General features: G+C 49.7%; 10 protein-coding genes across 10 annotated transcripts; all 10 read right to left on the bottom strand.

Annotated features, from left to right (window-relative positions):
• Positions 1 to 2: 2 nt before the first annotated feature.
• On the bottom strand, positions 3 to 857 carry TbgDal_XI12100 (hypothetical protein, conserved, (fragment); the record flags this gene model as incomplete). Its single annotated transcript, XM_011782053.1, has 1 exon — positions 3 to 857. A coding segment is annotated over one exon (855 nt), but the record flags the coding sequence as incomplete, so codon positions are not given.
• A 797-nt stretch (positions 858 to 1,654) lies between these two features.
• On the bottom strand, positions 1,655 to 2,389 carry TbgDal_XI12090 (40S ribosomal protein SA, putative; the record flags this gene model as incomplete). Its single annotated transcript, XM_011782052.1, has 1 exon — positions 1,655 to 2,389. The coding sequence occupies one exon, from the start codon at positions 2,387 to 2,389 to the stop codon at positions 1,655 to 1,657; it is 735 nt and encodes a 244-aa protein (XP_011780354.1).
• A 486-nt stretch (positions 2,390 to 2,875) lies between these two features.
• On the bottom strand, positions 2,876 to 3,715 carry TbgDal_XI12080 (hypothetical protein, conserved; the record flags this gene model as incomplete). The annotated part of the gene is made up of 1 exon (XM_011782051.1): positions 2,876 to 3,715. The coding sequence occupies one exon, from the start codon at positions 3,713 to 3,715 to the stop codon at positions 2,876 to 2,878; it is 840 nt and encodes a 279-aa protein (XP_011780353.1).
• Positions 3,716 to 3,962: 247 nt separating this feature from the next.
• TbgDal_XI12070 (hypothetical protein, unlikely) lies at positions 3,963 to 4,313 on the bottom strand (the record flags this gene model as incomplete). The annotated part of the gene is made up of 1 exon (XM_011782050.1): positions 3,963 to 4,313. One exon carries the CDS (start codon positions 4,311 to 4,313, stop codon positions 3,963 to 3,965), a length of 351 nt encoding a protein of 116 aa, XP_011780352.1.
• A 106-nt stretch (positions 4,314 to 4,419) lies between these two features.
• Positions 4,420 to 5,904, bottom strand: TbgDal_XI12060 (hypothetical protein, conserved; the record flags this gene model as incomplete). Its single annotated transcript, XM_011782049.1, has 1 exon — positions 4,420 to 5,904. One exon carries the CDS (start codon positions 5,902 to 5,904, stop codon positions 4,420 to 4,422), a length of 1,485 nt encoding a protein of 494 aa, XP_011780351.1.
• A 1,648-nt stretch (positions 5,905 to 7,552) lies between these two features.
• TbgDal_XI12050 (kinesin-like protein, putative) lies at positions 7,553 to 9,406 on the bottom strand (the record flags this gene model as incomplete). Its single annotated transcript, XM_011782048.1, has 1 exon — positions 7,553 to 9,406. The coding sequence occupies one exon, from the start codon at positions 9,404 to 9,406 to the stop codon at positions 7,553 to 7,555; it is 1,854 nt and encodes a 617-aa protein (XP_011780350.1).
• Positions 9,407 to 9,978: 572 nt separating this feature from the next.
• On the bottom strand, positions 9,979 to 11,724 carry TbgDal_XI12040 (hypothetical protein, conserved; the record flags this gene model as incomplete). The annotated part of the gene is made up of 1 exon (XM_011782047.1): positions 9,979 to 11,724. The coding sequence occupies one exon, from the start codon at positions 11,722 to 11,724 to the stop codon at positions 9,979 to 9,981; it is 1,746 nt and encodes a 581-aa protein (XP_011780349.1).
• A 267-nt stretch (positions 11,725 to 11,991) lies between these two features.
• TbgDal_XI12030 (vacuolar sorting-associated protein-like,putative) lies at positions 11,992 to 12,648 on the bottom strand (the record flags this gene model as incomplete). Its single annotated transcript, XM_011782046.1, has 1 exon — positions 11,992 to 12,648. One exon carries the CDS (start codon positions 12,646 to 12,648, stop codon positions 11,992 to 11,994), a length of 657 nt encoding a protein of 218 aa, XP_011780348.1.
• A 787-nt stretch (positions 12,649 to 13,435) lies between these two features.
• On the bottom strand, positions 13,436 to 17,071 carry TbgDal_XI12020 (ATP-dependent helicase, putative; the record flags this gene model as incomplete). The annotated part of the gene is made up of 1 exon (XM_011782045.1): positions 13,436 to 17,071. The coding sequence occupies one exon, from the start codon at positions 17,069 to 17,071 to the stop codon at positions 13,436 to 13,438; it is 3,636 nt and encodes a 1,211-aa protein (XP_011780347.1).
• Positions 17,072 to 17,501: 430 nt separating this feature from the next.
• On the bottom strand, positions 17,502 to 20,258 carry TbgDal_XI12010 (hypothetical protein, conserved; the record flags this gene model as incomplete). Its single annotated transcript, XM_011782044.1, has 1 exon — positions 17,502 to 20,258. One exon carries the CDS (start codon positions 20,256 to 20,258, stop codon positions 17,502 to 17,504), a length of 2,757 nt encoding a protein of 918 aa, XP_011780346.1.
• Between the last annotated feature and the right edge of the window lie 310 nt (positions 20,259 to 20,568).

Genomic DNA, 20,568 nt, shown 5'->3' with positions numbered 1-20,568 from the left:
AGTTCATTGCTCAATTTGCCGTTGGTGGGATGTACGGCGCCCGCCACTTCAACTGCAGCCTCCACAGTCTGGTGCCTCATCACTATTCCAAGTAAACATAATTCCAACAGAAGGCAAAAGAGGGTGTTCCTTTGATGCTGTAAAATAATTATTTTCATGCGCATGTCGTACGAGAGGTAAATATGAAGCAACCAAATCCGCGTCCGCTCCATGAAAGGCAACTTTCCCGCGCAGTGGCACCAGCAGAATGATCGCTGGCGGTCGTTGCTGAAACTAATGCTGCACGCACTGCTTTCATATGTGTGCCTCCTCAATTTGTTCGTGGAAAGCTCCGAAGTGTCACTTTTGACATCGACTATAGAAGAGCAGTCTTCCCACTTCTGCAATTCCCGCTGTTCACTTTCTCTTGCTTCCCTTTCATTCAGTATAAACTCTACGAGTTCATCGTGCCGAGTGTTAACGATGCCCACGGCATCCGGATCCGTAGTGGCGTAAAACTTTTTCATTTCGTGAACAAGCGCAGAGACCATGCTCCACTTTTCAATGAGACTATTTTCAAGAAAACGATTACACTCCACACTCCTCGTTTTGCCATCACATGGTTGCACTGCAGGCATACGCGGCTTGTCTAACCGTCGCAAAGTTTGCCAGATCGGGGACTCATCGCCTTTTCCATCGACATCGAAATGGCTCAGAAGCTTCTGACAGCTGGAACACTCCGCGTGCCTCTCCAACATGTTACACATCTCTCCAGCAACATAATCAGGCGTCGGAAGACGACTAGAATCAAAATAAAGAAGAAAGGTCAGGAGTACCACAAGTGCTCCACGACACAAAGTTCCAAAGAAAAGCCACATTCTTTTTTTTTTTTGGGGGGGCTACTCCAAATACTCCAATCTCCTTTTGACGACGTGCAGTGTGGGCGGTTGTTACAATAGCCCTCGGCTATTACACGACCCGAGGGTGGGGAGGGGGTGCTTAGCTTCCCCTGCCCTCAACAAAATCGGTGAAGCCCACTGCTTCAGGTACCGCGCTAACGCTCGAAAAAAAAATAAAAATAGTTTTAAACTGCACTTCAGTTCACCAAATAAATCTGTATCACCAACTAACAACAGCTGTCCCCCGAGCACTAAAAATGAGCTTTGACAATACGTGATTGATACAAGTACCAATGAGTTTCAATTACACAGTGGTGCACGCACAATTCCTTGCCTACTTTTAGCCTTTCCTGCGCGACCGCTTGACAGTTACTTTTGAGTGGCCTCTAGGCAGGGTCCAGTGCTCACTCACCACCCGTTGGCGCTGCCCTGGGTTTGTCGCTGCAATAGATGGTACGGAAATGAAGGAAGTTAAGAGAAAAGAAGAAGGAAATATAACATCAGATACAAAATATCACACAGAAACAGGTATTGTAGAGGAGATGCAATATTGTCAAACGACGCTTAGGGCAATAATGAGGTGTTGGTTGTATAGTGTCATGAGGCAGTCATTGTTCAGCGGCAGAGCACCTTCGAATGCGCAGCGCCTCATTCCTCCCTAAAGTTAGCGATGCCGCACGCGGTCACCGAAAAGAAAAAAAGTTAAAAATTATACGGAGGTAACAACCAAGATATATATGTTAAACAACTGTGCTTGTCCCAAGGCAACAATTCGCTTACTGCTCCCATGTGTTGTCGCGCTCCACCCATCCATAACCCTCGTCAGCTTCTTCATGGACCTCAGCTGCGGCGGTGGCCTCCTCTTGCTTCAATGCCTCTTCAGGGTCACGGTAGAAGAAGAGGTCCACTTTCACTTCCCATGGTACACTACGTGGGATGGTGCCACGGAGCCTCAGCACCTCCCGGGCTAACAGCCAATACATCATGCTGATAGAATGGCGTCCACGGTTATTGCACGGGATGGCAATGTCAACAAACTCCAGTGGTGCGTCCGTGTCGCAGAAAGCAATGACGGGGATGTTGACAAGGCTCGCTTCACGTAGGGCCTGGTGGTCTGTGCGGGGATCCGTGACAACCAGAACGCGTGGCTGCATGAACTTCTTCTGGATCTGGTTGGTGAATGTACCGGGAATAAACCGGCCACCGAGGAACGATGTCCCAACGAGTTGGGAAAACTTGAAGATGGCGCGCTGCCCGAATAGGCGTGTGGAACAGACGGTGACATCCTGTGGGTTCTCCACCGCAGCGATCACACGGGCGGCAAGGATCAGCTTCTCCCACGTCATGTGGATATCAATGATATTTGTGCCGTCGCTTGTGCGCCCGTGGATGTACTTCTTCATGGCGCTGCTGCTGTTCTTCGTGCCGAGGTGGCAGTGCATGGCGAGCAACTTCTGCACGTCGCTCTCCTTCATTCGGAGGACCTTAGCGCCGGACGAGACGGAGGTCATATTGCGTGTGTGGGAGTTGCGTAATGCTTTGGAACTAAGAGAGGGAGAGAAGGGTGAAAGCACAAGGAAAATAAGGTCACGACGGGATAATTCGCTTTTTTTCTTCACCTTGTGTCAGTGGTTTGTTTCTGTTTGAAAACTTTGTGTTGTTTATCTGAGCTCGTGTGGATGTTATGACCCGCGCTTATACTTCTGCTTCCGATTGAGGCAACGTTTGCGTCGTAGATTTAATAATCCTTATCATGCGATGGGATATTTACTCGGACGCTGACTCTGAGTATTGTTTCTTTTTTCTTCCTGACATCGCGTTTTAGAAACGTAAACTCCTTGCACTAAAATGTTCCATTCTCACGTTTCTCATGAGGTGCCTTAGGGAATATTGCGGTTCACAATACTTGGTCGTAAAGAAATTTGTTTTGTTCTGAAAAACACAGTTTGCCACTTTGCTGTTTTCGCCTTCCTTCTTGTTGTGTTCCGTACCGTATTTCACCTTCCTGTGAAAACAATACCAAACCGGGGGGACACTGTCGAAATATACCCAGTGGTAGGCTTGTTCAGAACTGCTGAGTAGTTGAGTGCCACTTGCCAGACTGGGCCAAAGAATCGCGAAAGAGCCACTTCAGCCCTCTGATCGACTAGGTTTATATTCATTAACATCTGAGCACCGCAGGATGAGCGAGCCTCTGCTCCCACTATGAACCGCTGCTTTTCTGCCAAGACAACCGCACTGGTGTATGCGTTCGTCGGAACACGAAGGTGAAGGCCTATACCGCGGGTGGCGTTATACTTGGCCACGACGTCACCACCGAGCACGGCGGCACACGCCTCCCGTGCAAAAAGAAACGTGTAGTCTTTCAAACCACTTCTGCTGGGGTCATACGTAAATGACACACCCACCTGATTTTTTGGTGATATGCGTGTGGTTGCTGTGCATCTGGAGACAAACCCATCCACCAGATTTGTGTCCGATGTGATAAAAAACTCCGGGTGACGCAATGTGTACGTAAACCTGGGCGTTGCGGCCATGTGGAGGAAAAAGGTATGTTGGGCGCCATGCGCGTCTCGCCTCCATTTGAGAGTAGGAAGAAGATCACACCATGTGGTCTTGGGGTTCGAACTCACATTAGCCCGGACCGTGATGCTTCCTTTGGTGTAAGATAACCGCACTCCGATACCGTTGTGGTCAGCAAATGGGTAGCCATTGAGACGGTCCGGTTCATCGTGTATGTCCTCTGTCATAGTGATTTTCCACCCACATGTGTTTGGTCCTCTTGCGCTACAGCGTTCGACGATGTTCTCCAACTCATCGTACTCACTGGGACCCATCTTCTTTCCTTTCTTTTAAAGCACCGTCGCTTTTCTCTACGCCCCCCCCTTTTTTTTTTGTGGAACGATGAGACTCCAATTGTTGTCCTTCTCTGAGTTAGGAATGCGTGTTAGTGCCTTGTATTGACCTTTTCTTTTACCTTTAGTTACACAGGAAAGGAGATGTGGACCGTCACGCCGTGAGATTGCAGAGCCAAGCTCAGTTAGTCCTGATAGTTGCAAAAATGAATAAATAGTAGGACTGACACTAATAAAAAAAAAAAAGAAATAACATAGGTAACCACTGCACGATAAAGATGTTGATGCTAGTGTGCGGGAGTGGAAATAAAAACACATAACAACTTCTTTTTTTTCGCGTAGTGGTATCCACAAAAATGATGCTTAGAGCCCTGCGAGCGCTACAAAACGGTACCATACTTAAAAACTGCACTAAACGCATGGGACCAGAGCTTGCGACAACGCTCCACTTACGTTCAAACCACCGGTACAAATTCAGGAACAAAAAATGAGGATCTGGTTGCGCCATCTCCTTCCTTTGCTTTTTCCCCCTTGTCTTTTGATTCGAAATGCCAGTTGAGACGAAAAGGATCTTGAACATATTTGCATTACGTAAAACGACCCAACACGCACGCACGCAAATCTACCCATGCTAATATCATGTATACTTGGTGTACCACCCACCCAGTGGAGAGTTATTGCTAACACTACTTTGGTGCCTGTCGCGCCAAAAGGTCTTCAAAATCGGTATAAACGTGCTTAACCGGTTTCCGGTTTCTTTCTTCAGAAACCTCTTCACTACTGTACATATCTTCACAGTTATTTTCTGCTCCCTTTCCCACCGCCTCAACTGCCGGCGGCGCCGCTGCAGGAGCCTGGGCGGGCGCAGCCGGGAATAGGTCGTCAAGTAGGTCAAGAGGGTTTTGTGGATGTGCGGCACTTTCACCCCCTGTTGGCTTCACTGGCCTTTTCACTGTTTGAGATGCGCCCAACAATTTCACCGGCTGCTCCTTTGGGGTTTCGGGTGGGGCACTTGGCTTTGCTGCACTTGCCGCCGTCATTTTTGAACTTGCTGATGGCGTTTTAGCGGTCGCAGCCGCCGAGGCCCCCGACAGTGAATCTGAAGTCGATTGTGCTGTGGTGCCGCCCTGTCGTGTATCTTGTGAGGGTGCCCGCTTGGACAGGCGCTGCATCAGATTATTTTGGCTGTTGCAAACATCCACAAGCATTTCCCTGTTACTCGGCTTCAGATCAGAACCAAGGATCAATAAAATTAGTTTATTGCTGCTGCGTATACTACTGAGAATACTCTCGATAACGTCATCCATTTCTACACTTCCGTCCTCGTTCACTTTGATGTCATTGAGGTATTCTGCAAGGGTCATACATACGTCAAGCATGGTACCTAGCTCCTCGTCCGTTGGTAAAACGATGCCAATTGCGTCTACCACGTGTGCTCCCGGCGGGAGTCCAGTTTCTGGTGGGTGGTGTATTGATTTGTTCGGTTGCTTCGCCGGGGGACGGGTGCGCTGGCCCGTTGGGCCTACTGCCATGGAGAGTCGCGTATCAATGTCGGGCTGGATTCCATCAAATGCATTGGGCCCTACAGCCCGTCGAACAGCCTCAGCGACTGACGTCAAGAACTTTAACCGGCTGTTGGGATGCCCTGCAAACCAAACAGAGAAATTAAGAATGAGCGCCAAAGCTGCTTCCTTCGCTAAGCACTCCTTCTCACTGGTAGCGCTGCGGGTGGCAATGTTGTACAGTTCCTTCACAATGCCTTTCTGCGCAGCGACTTCCGTGTGCAACTTCGTGTTACAATTTTTGACAAGCGACTCCAGCACAATAACTGTGAGATACTGCACAGTTGGATCAGAATTGGCGATGCGGCGGCGGACAGCCCGCACAACATCGGCCACGCTTTCCGCCCGCGTATTGGCATTGTCGCATAGCAGCGTCACAGCCGATAGTTTAGGAGTACTTAAGCATGGTTCAGTGGCCTCCTCTACAAGTTCCAGGTAAGGCGTTGGTAGAAGACGCGAAGCCATGTCCTTTGCTTTATCCAGAACAGAGAGGAGCACCATTCTTTTTGTTTCCCCTCTTTTTTCTCTTTTTTCTTTTCGATTCCCCCCTTTTTTTCCCTGGTTAAAGTCACACAAAACGAGAAGGAGAAAAGGGCAAAACAGATTCATTCTTTACCAAACAAACATTTCCTACGTCCGTGCATACATAAGTGCACACAGTGGGTTGAAAACGAAATCCGTACAGCACTCCGGCATCCACGGAAGCGGCTTCTTCTCTACTTGTTTCACCGTCGCTTTCCATTCCTTTAACCAATTTTATTTTTCTGTATTTCACCAGTCCAAATCTTCTCACAGCTTCTCATTTCCCCCAGGTCAGGGAAACGCCACAGGGGAAGTGCCCGAGGATCGAATAACCGGAAGATGCAAACTACAACAGAGGGCAAGTATTACACCTCCCCATCAGTAACATGAGTTACTTTCCAGAGTCCACATGAGGAACCCCCAGAGTCGCATTTCCTCACACCAAACAAACGAACAAGCAGCCACCAGTTGATGAAAAATGAGCCTATCAAATACACAAGACGCACACGTATGAATATAAACCCTTCTAATCGTAACCCTTGTTAAGTCTGCCAGTCGAAAGAGGAAGAGGGCAAGAAAAAAAAAATACCAACTTTATCACATTTATCGAGTTTTCCGTAGGCTTGTAGGGTGTGAGGGACCACGTAATGTTTGTTGAGGTGACGGAACAAAATCAACCAACAGAGAGTGGGATATCAAAGAAGGGGGGAAATGGACGAACAAGACTAGAAAAAATGATAACGGCCGAAAATTCTGAAAAAAAAATACACAAGTAAGGAAGACGTTTCCAAAGATAGAAGAGAAAACAATTCCGAACCGATGGGACGTCGATGTGAATTGATGTACAAGTTCGTGGCCATGTACACTCCTTTATTTCTCCTGCACCACCTTCGACTCTGCAGTGGTTCATACCTTTTTGATTTTTGGCGGCAAACAAACAAGCAGAAAATGAAAAAAAAAAGAACAAGAGACCCACTTTACTTCCTCAGCTCTTTCTCAACGCCTCCAAAACATCTTCTTTTTTCTTCCCTTCCCTGAGACTGGTGGTAGCTCCCCTTTACCCTTCGACACGCTTCCTCCATTTACGACCGCGGCCGTTTTTTTTTTTTAGTTTACGCATGAAACGGTTGAAGTTGGTTAACCACCGAAAACACAAATGATGTTGGTGTGTGGGTTGCATTCCTGACGCTTGCTCCGCGACCCACTGCTCATCTATTTTCCCCTTGCTATATTCTCCCTACCGTCGCCAACTGTCATCCCTTCGACTCCGAAAGGGCCCACGGCGCTCCGTTTTCTTGTCCTATTGAATAGTAGAAATAGAAAAAAAGAACGGACCTTGTTATTTCTCTTTCTTATACAGTAGTTCTACCTGTAAACAAATATCCCAGATACGAGCTTTACGGTGGTGGCCGTGAGGTTCTTCTGTGTTTACAGACTTGGAAATGGCGATGAATAATTTCCTTCCAACGAACCTCCCTTACTCTTTCTTCACTCACCAACCAACCAAAGCTGCCACTTCCTAATTTATACACACACACACACACACACACACACACACACACACACACACACACACACACACGTATATAATTACAAAAGCAGGTGGGTATATCATGTGGACCCACGCGCAGTATGTCACCCGCAAACCGCGGGGTGTATTAACGGATTCTGGCTTGGACGTTTGAACGATGCACCATGGAAACGGTATGGAGGAGTACAGCAAACGTCTACGCGCTTACATGGTAACACACTGGCATCCTGAAGACTTAGTCTCCGCCTGAATCCTCAGCTGCCTGTTTTCTTCTTCCTTTCCCGCGATATCCTTTTCCATACTGCTGAGTCTCGCCTTTAGGTCCACCTTCTCACGGGTTACCCCCTCCTTTTGATGCACCGATTCGAATTCCTTTTCGATAGCCCGGCAACGTGCCTCCATTTCCTCAAGTTCCTTTGTGATCTTTGCCATTTCCTTTTCCAGCTGCTCCTCTTCAGCCCGCCCTTGCTCTTTGGCCTCCACGTCCATCTCGATTAGGCGCAACCTCTCCTCGGGAGATGCATTCAAGAATGCGAGGATCTTCTTCAACTTCGTTTCGCCATCAACCCGCTTCTGAACCTTTTCCTCGCACACAGCATTAACTTCTTCCTGAGTTTTGATTTGCCTATTTGTGTGCAGTATCCTCTTTTCAATTTCCCCCGTCTCACGGGATGCCGCAACCATATTGGCATCCGCTTTGTCCTTTTCCACCTCCACATCCGCCAAAGCCCGCCTTAACTTGCTCACCGAATCCTGGAACTTCTTGCGATGCACTGCCGTGCGGATCACATTCAACTTGAACGCTGTCCTTGCTATGCTCAATCTCTCTGAAGATGCCAACAACTTGTTCCGGCATTCATGGTGGGCGGCTTCCTGCTTCATCAACGCCAATTCACGTGCATTGAGTTCATTTTGTACAATCTTCGTGGACTCTGATTGCTTTACCATCTCGGACTTAAGATTCTTTACCTCTGCAGCCAGTGTTCGCAGTTGAACCAGTGCCTCATCTTGTGAGCGCTTCGGGCTGCATTTCAGTTTCGATAACTTCGTTGCTACTGTAAGCGTCTGCATCGTCTCACGGACATGCTCATAGAAGGGGCTGACGCAGCAAAGGAAATTCAAGTGGTAGCCGTGCTGCAGTAAGTCAGGGAAGAGCTTCGTAAAAGCCGTGTCGCGTGTTGGTACCTTCCCCAGAGGGTTCTCACCACTGTCACGCTCCACAGCAATGTCAACGCAGCGCTGGAAACCGAGCGGCATGTTCCGCAAAAGGGCAAAAAGAACGTTTACGCGACGTGACATTGTGACTGCCTGACCTTGCTCGGGATCAGTGAACTGAAAGGACTCAACAATGCGTAGAGTGACAGTGTGACAGGAGTTACGCTTGGGCACCACTTGCGACAGCTGCCTCACTATGTTTAGCATGTCGGCCGGTTTTTGCACATCAACGCGCGTCACCCCCTGAAGTTTGGTACCCTCCACTGGATCAAGTACGAGTTTGTACTCCTGTTGAGCGTTAGCCCCGGGTTTACGCTTTGGCGCAAGCAGATCCACATAGGTCTCGTTGGACACATCAATTGCCTCAACTTGGCACTTGACAGTGCTGTCCTCCCGCTTTTCGCGCTTGAAGGCGGCCAATATTTCGTCAGTAAAGCGTGGAAGAATGCCGCCCTCTAATCCATCGACGCTATTGCCGTAGAGAGAATACACACGCCCGCTCCCCGCCCCTCCCATTACACAAAACGCGGTGTTTTGCCCGTCTAGGATACGCCCAATAGCAGGTTTCATAATTGCGTCGTAAACATCTTTTTGTTTATGTACCACCGCGCTTGGTTGGTAGTCGTCCACAAAAGACCACATCACTTTTTGCACTTCAAACTTTCCGTTTTTGCGTGGTAGAAACTCGTTGGTAGCATCGAGAACTGTTAAGGTCCTGTTTCCATCCCAAACAACAATTTCCCGCGGAACGGGACTGTCCTCAGGACAGACCTTCGCCTCTTCGTCGGTGAAGGGCCGAACTCGCACAACCACACGCGCATAAGCAAATGTGTCGGCTTGCATTTCAATAGGTTACTATTATGACTTTGACTTTCCCCTTGACAAATTTCTTTCCTTTCCGAAACACACTTTCTTTTCTAAATATGTGTTTACCAAATAAAATATTTAGGCGTATGTAACTGGTACGGTGCTGTCTAATAGTGTTGTTGTCCTCTCTTTATTTTCTTTTTGTAAGTTTGCCTTTTCTAAACTACCCGTAATATATTATTTCAGGAAATTCAAATATCTAAAATTTATTCGTCTTACAACAGACAGAAGTACAGTTAAGAAAAAAAAATTGTTTTTGCCTAGTGATCAAGGGCCCGTCAAACAGCGCAAACAACAACACAAGAAACAACGCCAGTGCTCTCCACAACAAGTTACACCAAAGTAAGCGAACGCTGCATGAGTGCGCGGTATCATCCTATGGGGAATTTCCTTACCCCTAACCTTTAACTCGAGGGGAAAAGGGTCCATCCGAAACCCTTACGGTTTTAAACAACACTGCACGTTAATGCAGTACTGTTGGAAAAATAAAAAGTTGCCTCTTTTCCACATACGAAAGTTGGCTTCCACAAGTCATGACAGATTCTCACTCACGCGTACTCCAGTGCGCCATCGCGAAGTCGCTTGCTGGGTTTCTTTTGATTGTCACAATAACTAGGATCACCCGAAGCCCCGTAGTAATGGTGACTGCTGTTCGCTCGTCTTGCGGCGCGGATCTCTTCCAGCCGTCCTCTTGTTTTACTTCCCAAGTCACCCAACCCCATTGCCTCAAACATATTAACCGCCCGCTCCAGTTCCTCTTCGGAAGTGTTTGAGTCTATGGGAAAGAGTTTGTGTGTGCTGATTCTCAATTCCTTGTCGTCTTCAAACCTCTTTCTGAGTGCACGCATTCCCATTGCCTCTGCAAGCCCCTGTAGAAGCCACTGAATGACTAGACGCTGTGACATGTTGTTTTCAACAATATCAAGTACGGAAAGACACTTGTGCCATGGGAGTGAATCCGTCCTGAGTAAGTGGACATAAATTTTGCATGTGTACTCGATCTGTTTTTCCTCTAGATCCTCGGCACGCGTGTACCGCAGACGGAACGCCTCTGCAAAATATCCTTGAAACTTCGTGTTGCTTTTACACAGTCGTTCTGCTACCATACCGTATATCTTCCTGTAGGAGGTCTCCTCAGAAGAGCCTTCTATCACCATAAAGCACACGGTACGTTCCGCATCCGGTTGAATGGACTTCAGTATCTTGTGCACCACTTCGTCCGCCCGAACGCTACTACGCATCGCCATGTACACCTCCCTGCGAATTTGCCGCTCCCGCTCATCAATAAGTTGTTTAGATGGGTCAACACTGCCTTGCGTCTCCCCTTGTTCTTCCGCTCCCTCCCCCTCCTCTTCCTCTTCATCAGCATCTTCTGCGGCAACGATCCCCTCCAACAACTCCGCCTCCCAGTTATCGCCCAGAATTGCGCAACGCACCTTCTCATAAGCTTCTTCGTGGGCTTCATACTCCGAGTCGTAGACGAAGCGGTCAAGTTTTTCCTCTGTTTCTGCTTCCGTCACTTCCTCCAAGTCCACCTCGTGGCAGTTCTGTCCTGTGGGATCCACTAAAAGGAGGTGCTCCGGGATTATACTCACCGAATGTTTCACGCGCTCCCACTGCTGTACTTCGTGTAAACATCCCTCTAGTAGTGTTTGGGCACGCGCTGAGAGCCGCCACTCGTCGTTGTCCATTGCAAGTAGGTCACGGATAGGCGTCAGCACGTGCATGTGGAATTCGGAGACAGCACGCTGTGACATGGAGCGGAACGTCTCACGGAACAATGAGGCCGCTTGGTCAACGTCATCGTCAGTACGCGGCTCCGCCGTAAGGTGTGTGAGCATGATTTGATAGACGACCTCCACGTTTACTATATTGAACACGTACAACCACCCAATGAAACGACTTACGCATCGCAAGCCTTCCCAGTCTTTTCGCCGATGTAGCCGCCGCCACTGTACCACGAGCCGCTTGCATAGTAGGGCCCCGACAGTGGAGACCTCTTTGTTCACGCGACTTACAAGTGCTGCAAGCACGTTTGTTATGTCAGGGTTGACCAACTGCGCCCGCATAAGACTACGACAGAGCAGCCCGCGACCGCGAATTATATTTTCACGGAACAGCTCTGTTGCTGATAATTCAACATTTTCACCGCTCACTCTGTTCACAATACCTGTGATGCTGCGGCCTAGTGCCCGCCAGGCCTCGTGCTGGACGGTCTCATCTCCAGGGCCTTTACTATTGCCGCTCTCAACTTCACTGGCGCGTTTTCGGTGTGGTGGGATGTAGCGTGACATGCAATGGTCGCCCTTTCTACTTTCTTTGTGGACTTAACAAAAAAACGAGTGGAGTACCAAAAGTGCCAGGATGATTTATTTTCTTACTTGACGGCAACGACGCTTGTGCATCGAAAGAAGAGAACGATATCAATGAATGTGTGCTAACTCCACACCTCAAGTGCAACGCCCAAGTCTGTAAAGGAAACCTCCAATCCTCCAACTTAGGCTTCAGCAATTTCCTCCTTGACTAATTCTACCTAATGCTTTCACAGCCCATTAGATGCGTTACGCCTTTGGCCGTCGCGCAGATGACTCGCTAAGGTACGCGTGGAAGGCCTGGTAGCCACACTCCAAAACAAACGCAAACTCGCGTGTGTCCCGTTCACTCAGTTCGTCTGAGGCATTCATGGTATCAAACTTTTCTTTCCACGTCGTAAGACGGTGAAAGAAGCTCTGATCTGTGACACCAAGCCGCTGCAAGCCACGCACAAGGTCTGCAAGTAACGTGTACAACTGATCAACCGCCGTTTGTTGTAGTTTTAGCGAATCCATTAGTGTAATGAAGTGCTGACCACACTCTAGCACTAGCCTAGGATCCACAGTACCATTAACATCACTGTCTTGCTGCTGTTGTTGTTGTTGCTTGGCGTCATCAAACGAAAGCTGAATGCGCGTGCGGGCAGCGGGACACCTAGAACCGTAGTTCTCCCAAAACGAGTCAATAGTGGAGTAGAACGGATTGCGACTTTGTTCGAGGTAGGTAACAGTAGACTTGTACTTGTCTAACAACCGTGTAATGGTAGAACTGTATTGTTCTTGCGTAATGATATCGCGTAACGTGGCCTTCTCCACTTTCTCAATCGCGAGAATAATTGCAAATAGGTCTGCAAGATATTCCACATGTTGCCGTTCTCCCGGCGAAATGGTGAATGCCACTTCCATTTTAATCTATATGCCTGCGCTGCTACTATGGTTCCCTTTCTTACTAATGCACGACTTACCAGTGCACCGGTTCACGTTTCCCTCACTACCGTGCATACAGGGGAACAACCGGAACAGTGGTTACAAAAGGAGAAGGGGGGATAGAGAGACCTTTATTCGGAAAACCGTCACACCTACGTTCTTCACACGTGCAAACGCGTCTTAAATTCGGGTACAACAGAACCATGAGGGGGGGGAGGGGAGATTTTTACGTTTTTGTCCCAAACAAACAGAAGGAGCCACACTGTAAGTCAAGCGGGCTCCAGGGCCAAGCCACACGCAACGAAATGCGTCGCGGTATGGCACTTCATTATTAAACGGCCACGACTTGCGATACAGGGCGAAGCAGTGCAAATACAAAAGGACAGGTGGACATTGATAGGGTCCGTGTTGCAGTGCACAACGGATCCAGGACCGAAGACAAAAGTGAGTTGTAGCGCCGAGGCCCGCTAAAAAACGCGGCCCGGAACGCATACCTCGGGGACAAATCTCATTACGTGCGCCCTCGGGTATTCCGAAATAATTTCCAGCTCCGGTTTCTTGGATCGATGACCTACAACCGACAAACTTTCCGGTGCATACGCCAACCAGCCGTTTTTTTCGTCCCGATAAACGTTCATGGCAAAATAAGCTGGGTACCTGTAAAAACATACAAAACGACGAGCGGGAGGAGCACAAGGCATCGCAAAACCGTGCCCTCGGAACCTCACACCCCTCTTCGGGCACTCTCCTTTTTCCTTCGCTGGAATTACGAGTTAAATGTTTCCGTAAATAGAGGCAACTCATCTTCACCTACTTGCCGTGCGTAACTTTCACACAACCCAGCGTAACGCCGTCGCGCTTCGACGTTGTGGCAAACAGCGTACTGCAGCGACAGCAATTGGTCGAGGGGAGTCCGCTGACGCCTCAATATGTCACGTCGTTTCTGGAGCACAGCGGGCGATCCGCGTCCCGACATGAGGCTGACGGCAACCATCGGGTCTGCCATCATTTCCCCTTCCTCTCTTCCTTCGCCTCTCCTTTGCTGTGGGTGCCCGTCCTCATCCTCATCCTCCTCATCTTTATCTTCATCACCAAGTTCCTCTTCGTCGTTCCGCTTCTGCTCCTCAAGCTTGCGCAGTTCCTCCTCCACATTCTGCTGTGCCTCGCGATCCTCTTGATCCTCCAGTCTCATCATTTCCACACGGATGTCCACTGCTTCGTTGTTTTCTGTTCCGCTACCTTCCTTAATGTCACAGCGTCCACCGTTGTCCTGGTGTCCGTTGCCTGGAAGAGGGTCGTCCGCCACGACAGTGGCGTCTTCATCCAAATCGTGGAAAAAGCTTCGCAACTGCACGGGATTCGACAGTGCAGCTAAGGCTGCACTGGTGTCTTCATAGACGTCATCCACGTTTGCCATGGCATGGAACTGCCCTCCACGGATGACCACATTGTTGAGTTTCTTCCGCTCGCGTGCCTTTTGCAAAATACTCTCTTCCACGGTATGCTCACTGATAAGCCGATATATTGTCACCGGCTTTGTTTGTCCTATGCGGTGGCAACGGTCCTGCGCTTGGAGATCCATTGTAGGGTTCCAGTCGCTGTCGTAGAAAATCACCGTATCCGCTCCTGTCAGGTTCAGTCCGATGCCGCCCGAGCGGGTGGACAAAATCATGCACGTAATGCGTTCATCTTCATTGAACCAGTCGACGTATGCCTGGCGCCGCTCCGGCTGCGTGCTACCATCAATACGCAGGTATGGCAAACCGATAAGGGCTAAAAAGCGTTCCAGTATGTTGAGCATGTGAACAAACTGTGTGAATATAAGCATACGATGCCCCTCCCGCCTCAGCTGCTTGAGGCAGTGTTTCAAGAACTGCAGTTTGCCACAGTCGTGAATAAGCAGATGCCTGTCTGGGAAGCTGAAGCAACGACGGACGTAGAGTGGCCAAAGCTCGTAAAGAAAGGGCGAAGCATCAAATAAGTTTGCGCGATTACTCGTCTTACGAGAAAATTGCGAAGCTGGTGGAGGTAAAGCTATGGCAAGCAACGGAGCAAGGCTCCTTCGGCAGTGTGCGCGGAATGACTGATAATGGGCCACCGGTAGACGACAGTGCAACCGCGGAGGTCGAGCGGCTACCGCGGCTGGTACGTAGACAGCAACCTTAAACGCTATGGGGAGAACAGCGTTGACGCGTTGTCTCAACGTCGGCCTCAATCCCCTTGGTAAGTGCGACAAAGCACAACATTTCCCTTCGCCCCATCGCACATCCTCTTGTTCCTGGAATGGGAGAGCAATGTGAAGACAATTTGGGTACCCTACACACACTGAAGCACTCATTCTATGATACCGCTCTACCTGTATGGCAGTTGTCATACGTCGGCGTTGGTCCGTCGTCATCATTTCTTCCTCTACGTAGCTCTGTATCACCGACATGATGTCTTCACTCAACCCTTCGTTCCCTGGCGGGATCCGGGGCACATCAGATGGCCAATGGAAGTTATCAGTCGAGTATCTGGCGATGTACCGACTGATTTCCTGTTCTTGCATCCTCCACCAATGATCTACTGTCAGTACATACAACTTGGTGCAATGTAACCAGGAATCGTCGAATAAGGTGCCGTCCTCCACACGTGCCACGTCATGCGGTTCTCCTCTTTGGGAAGGGAGGGATACATCGTCGATGCATAACCTCCACTTCTGAAACCTGTAACAGCCGCTGTAGTTATTTCCACGAAGCAGGACATCTCGTGGGACTTCAATCACAATCTCACTTTGATGGTCTAAGGCCATTGGCGTAACGGTTCGCCGCTCCTCAAACATATCTGGGTGATTGCAGACCTTACGGAGTGCCAATAAAACTCCCAATACGCCGCGCGCCCCACCGCTAATTCGCTCACGCGTTTCTGCCAGCTGCATATAATCATCGTAGAGCATTCGCTGTCGCCGTGATAGTCGGCACATGACGACCTTCTCCGTCTTGGAGGGTAGCTGTGCCTCCACGTCCTTTTTCAGTCGTCGAAGCATGAAAGGTCGAAGCAAAGCCTGCAGCCGACGCACGATACCTTCGTTGAGGGCGGCGCGCCCCGTGACCATTTCCTCCATGGGATTACTGAACCACTCACGAAACTCCTGATCGGAGCTAAACGCCGATGCGGACGGAAGGAGCAGGTGAAAAAGAGACCAAAGCTCCATTATAGAGTTTTGTAGGGGCGTGCCGGTCAGCAGCAGCCGATATTCGACCTGAAGGTCAAAGAGAGATTGCCATTTTTTGCTCATAAAGTTCTTAACTTGATGCGCCTCATCAAGGACGAGGAATCCCCATGGGCGCCGGCGAAAGACCACTCGGTCTTTCACCACCTGGTTGTAGGAGGTAATGCAAATATTAAATGCATCCTCCTGCATCCACCCCTGTCGCACCCGATGTCGTTCTTTTTTTGAGCCCATATATACAATGACCTGAAGACCCGGACACCAGCGCTGGAATTCCGCCTTCCAGTTTAACACAACCGTTGTGGGGACGACAATAAGGTGAGGTCCCCAGTCGTTCTTATACTCAGCATAGTAAGCAAGCAATGCAATTGTCTGAATAGTTTTCCCAAGCCCCATTTCATCAGCTAAAATACCGTTCAGCCCCCTGCTGTACAGGTTTGTCATCCAACGGAGAGCGGAGCGTTGATAGTCACGCAGCTGCCTGTTGCCCCCTTGAGTATCGAGTAATGACAGTGAGGTCTCCAGCTGTGCACCACAGCTTATATTTGTTTCATCCCCGCCCTCCAGAAGTGCAACCACATTTTCACTGATGTTCCCACCTCTCCCCCCATCATCTTTATCGTTACACTTCACATCGGAAAAGATGCTTTCCAAGAGCGTGCGAGTGAGGTTTTCAGCTTCCCGCAACAGATCTTCCTGCCGTTGCTCCGCCCGACGTTGTTTCACCTCGTCAAACTCGACCGCCAGGAGCTGCTGGAAAATGTCCCCACGCCTCGACCACAATTTCCCCACAGCGGTGGAGAGTCTACCCCCAAGCCTTGCACGTGCCTCCCGTTGCTCCGCTCGAATGCGCTCTTCGCGGCGTTTCGTGTCCTCCATGTATCGCCCGAGATCCCGCTGGAGCGCGCGGCGGAGGCCGACGGCGTGACGTTCATCCTGTTCACTGCCGTGCAGACGCTGGAAAGAGGACAGAGTCACCCGCTGCCATGGCGAAAGAACAGTGACGGGTGCATAGCTGAAAGAAAGAGGGGCCGCGGCAAGTCGCAGCCGCTGCTGTTGACGCTGCTGCAAAAGCAACGAAAGATGTCGGGCACAAGCTGTGGGGGGAATACCGTCTGCTTGTTGGGCCTCGACAGTGATGTGTAAATCACCAACACCACTCTCGCGGGGGCGTTTTCGCGAACTTGACATTATCCGGAAAAAAAAAGAAGAAAGTGTGGTGACAATAACTTGTTCTTTCTGCTCAGTAGCACCGTGCTTCGTTGCAGTTAAGGTTTTACTTCCTTCTCTTTTCCTTTTTCTCGTTCCTCGTTAGGTTATTTTGGGGTCGGTAAAGAAACTGCCCCAGCCCCCCCCTCAATTCCCTTCTGCTGAAGGACTCCACGTTTAGGGGGAAAAAGCGGTAAACAAATAGCAGCAAGTGCATGACGTGAAGTTCAGGTGAAATAAAAGCGGTTGTATGAATAAGACATTAAGGAAGGGACGGCACGGGGGCCCGAACGAAGTAAGTTTTTAAAAAAACAGAAGTGACTTGTGCGCACGTACCTGCAGGTGTCCCAAACCCCCTTTATTCTTACGCATCTATGATGGCACAGTAGCCGGATTTTAATTGTGTTCCATGTCACCACACAATCTCCCCAGCATCACATAACAGACGCAGCTGAAACAATGTCTCGGGCGTTTCCGTTTGCTCCGCTTCCATCTTACTGAGTATGTCACTCACTGTCTCCATCAAACCTGCGTAACTCTTCAGGGTACGCTTCAGCCGCAGAAGCACCTGCGAGTAGACCAGCGCGTGCACGACCCTTTCCGCATCTCCGCCACGTTTCAACACCGCTGTTTTTTCGCGATAGGACGTTAGATGGTAACACACAGCCTCCATTATGGTCAGGAGATCCCTTTCATCAAACAGAATCTTAGACACTGGCAGCTTAGCATTTGCTCGAAGTAGGTGCACTAAGGTCTCCACGCGCATGCTACCTGGTGGTTTATCGCTAATGGCGGCCTGACGAAGCCGTAGTATGCACGATTTGGACTCTCTGCACATTTTCTGAGAGACGGTTACACTACTCAAAGCAAAGCTAATCAAGTAAAGCATATGTGCTGAATCTGCTGCTGTCATCTGAACCTTTTCAAGTAGAGCGGGGACGTTTAGCTCAACGACCGTTCGTGACGAGCATAAATCACCGTTGGCAACGATTTCGCCGACTTTGTTGGCAGAAAACGTGAATGTTAGAGTGGCTCCAAGTTTGGAAGCGAGCTCAGTAACGCTGAGAGCGAGAGAAATATTCTTTCCCGTGCTATTACTCTTACTGGCACCACAGATGCGCTGCACTGTTTCTACCACAACTGGAAGGATGCAGTCAGCGACGGCTTTAAAAAGTGTTACAGAACTACTGCTGAGGCCCGTCGTTGCATCGGTTGCGGCAGGAGGGACGCTATGCTTAAGTGAGAGCATGCACCTCAATAGTCGGCGGAGCTCTTCGAGGTTCTCGGGAACAGAAACGGACATTCCACTCGCTAGATATTTGACAACGTCTGTCACCAATTCGTTGCCGAGTAGATACTCACCAAGTGACACAAGACTGCAACAAACGTTAATACCATGCCTGTGGCACCACCCATCATCGCGTAAGCCTTTCATATAATACAGCACATTCTCAACCAACTTGAGCGCCGACGAATGCTCTTTTGGCTCAAGGATGCCGGCTTCGGTGAGGTTGACAAGAGCTCGAAGAAGCATTGGTAGGTCATCCGCGAGATATTCCTTGTAGCGGCACTGCTCCAGATGCTTCACCAGTTTATCCGCTAGCAACTGCGCAGGACCCCAGTGAGTAGGATGACCTTCATTGATTTGTTTTTCTCCTGCACCCTTTTTTGTCACCCCATCCGGCACCCACAACGCAACCGCGTAGAGGGCCTGGACGGCAGATCGCATTGAGAACGGATGGCGTTCAAACATGTGATCTCCGTTCCGAAGAATGGAAGATTCCTTCACAACCTTCTTAGCCGCCTGACTAAGCTCTTCTGTAAACACAGGGGTGCGCGCACACATACTCATGGAGTAGAACACCCACGACCATACGCTCTGAAGATCACCAGCCGTGTCGCTGGTCAGTCCGACCAGCATTTCCATCAGCGCCTTCACCTTTGTTGGTTCTACGGGAAGAGTGCAAACCAACTTCTGCACCGCTCCCCACACAGCACCAATGACCACTTGGTCGACACGATTGCCAGTGTTACCGACTTGGTTTCGACATGACCAAGAAGTATTGTAAAAGAACTGCACTTGTTCTACAAGGCTCTCCACAACTCGAAGCAACATCATACTAATTTCGTCTCTTGGAGGCACAACCCCTTGATCCTTCTGTTCACCCCTTTGCGTTTCTTCCAAATACCTGCCGTGCCTCTGAACCTCACCGCTTACTACAGTCGCCATTTTGGCCACGTCGTATGAGTTCAACGCCCTCTTGAAGTCCCTGTGCAGGGCCACACCGAGAAGTTTAAGGGTGAATTGGTAGTCGTTACTTTGATCGCCCTTTCTGGCACATGACGAAAGGAAGTCGTGCAGAAACTGAGCATAACCGCCTGGAACGACGGTGTGTAAACGTAGATCTTCAAAAAAAGCATTCTTCACTTTCACCCATGGATCTGCCCACAGACCCTGCTTTTTACCGTCTGTGGGATTGGCTAATTCATCGCCTACTTGACAGCCGTGGATGCCCGACTCCTTCCAACACCACGCTATAACAGGATACATGTGGAGCGCTTGTAGTGCACTGTTACCTTGCACAGTACGAAGAGTCCCAGTCTCAACTAAGTGGAGGGCCGCATTGAGAACTCCATCCACACGCGTGTTTCCCTCAATTTGTCCCCCGATGCTTACCGCACCACTGCCGTTGTTGGAAACAGTGTATGGAAACACGCTAATGACGGCTAGCCGCAGCGCTACATCCTGTGGGTACAGAGGCAGCAGCTCCATTAGTACATCAAATATGTGCTCTGCTACATCCCTTCTACCATATCGCCTGCCCAGTTTAACAACCACCACAGCGGCTTTTTGCACAGCCTGTGGGGAGGCAGTTCTTGTTGTTACTTCCAACAACCGCGCTGCTAAGCGTTCCCACACCACTGGTTTACTTCCCGCTTGAAGAGAAGTGAGGGCATTCAGAGCCTCAATCACACGTTCCACCGGCACGGAGATGTGCGCGGAGGCTATCGCGAAGGCGCATTTCTCACATATCACCTTTACCTCACTGCTGCGGTACCGCAATGTGTGGAGAGACTTCAATATCAGCAGGGAGTCGTGGCTATTGAAGGGACGGTTATATGCAGCAGCGCGACAAACTAAAGCTCGCAGCACTTTGTTGTACACCATCTATGTGTGGTAGCTAAGTTCCTTGTGATGCTGAGATTTATCTTTGTGCTCTCCCTCTGATACCTCTCGCTCTCTCTCTCTCCTACCGTTTTGCGGCTGCTGTCTCTCTTTTTAAGAAAAGTTACGGCAGTAACACATCCACGGCGAAGTGACCGGACAAATAGGTTTTGTGCCACCCGCGATATTCGTGGCGCTCGCTTTTGGGACCTGAGCTAGACGTTGGCGGCACTTAGCGAGGTGTTTATGCAAGGGTGGAAAAGATGGCGATGAGAGGTAGTGAACGGGAGTGCAAAGGGCGTATTTATCATCA

The sequence above is a fragment of the Trypanosoma brucei genome, chromosome 11, assembly GCF_000210295.1.
Source record: "Trypanosoma brucei gambiense DAL972 chromosome 11, complete sequence".
NCBI lineage: Eukaryota > Euglenozoa > Kinetoplastea > Trypanosomatida > Trypanosomatidae > Trypanosoma > Trypanosoma brucei.
The sequence above is the reverse complement of the archived record's forward strand: the minus strand, read 5'-3'. Positions and strand labels throughout refer to the sequence as shown.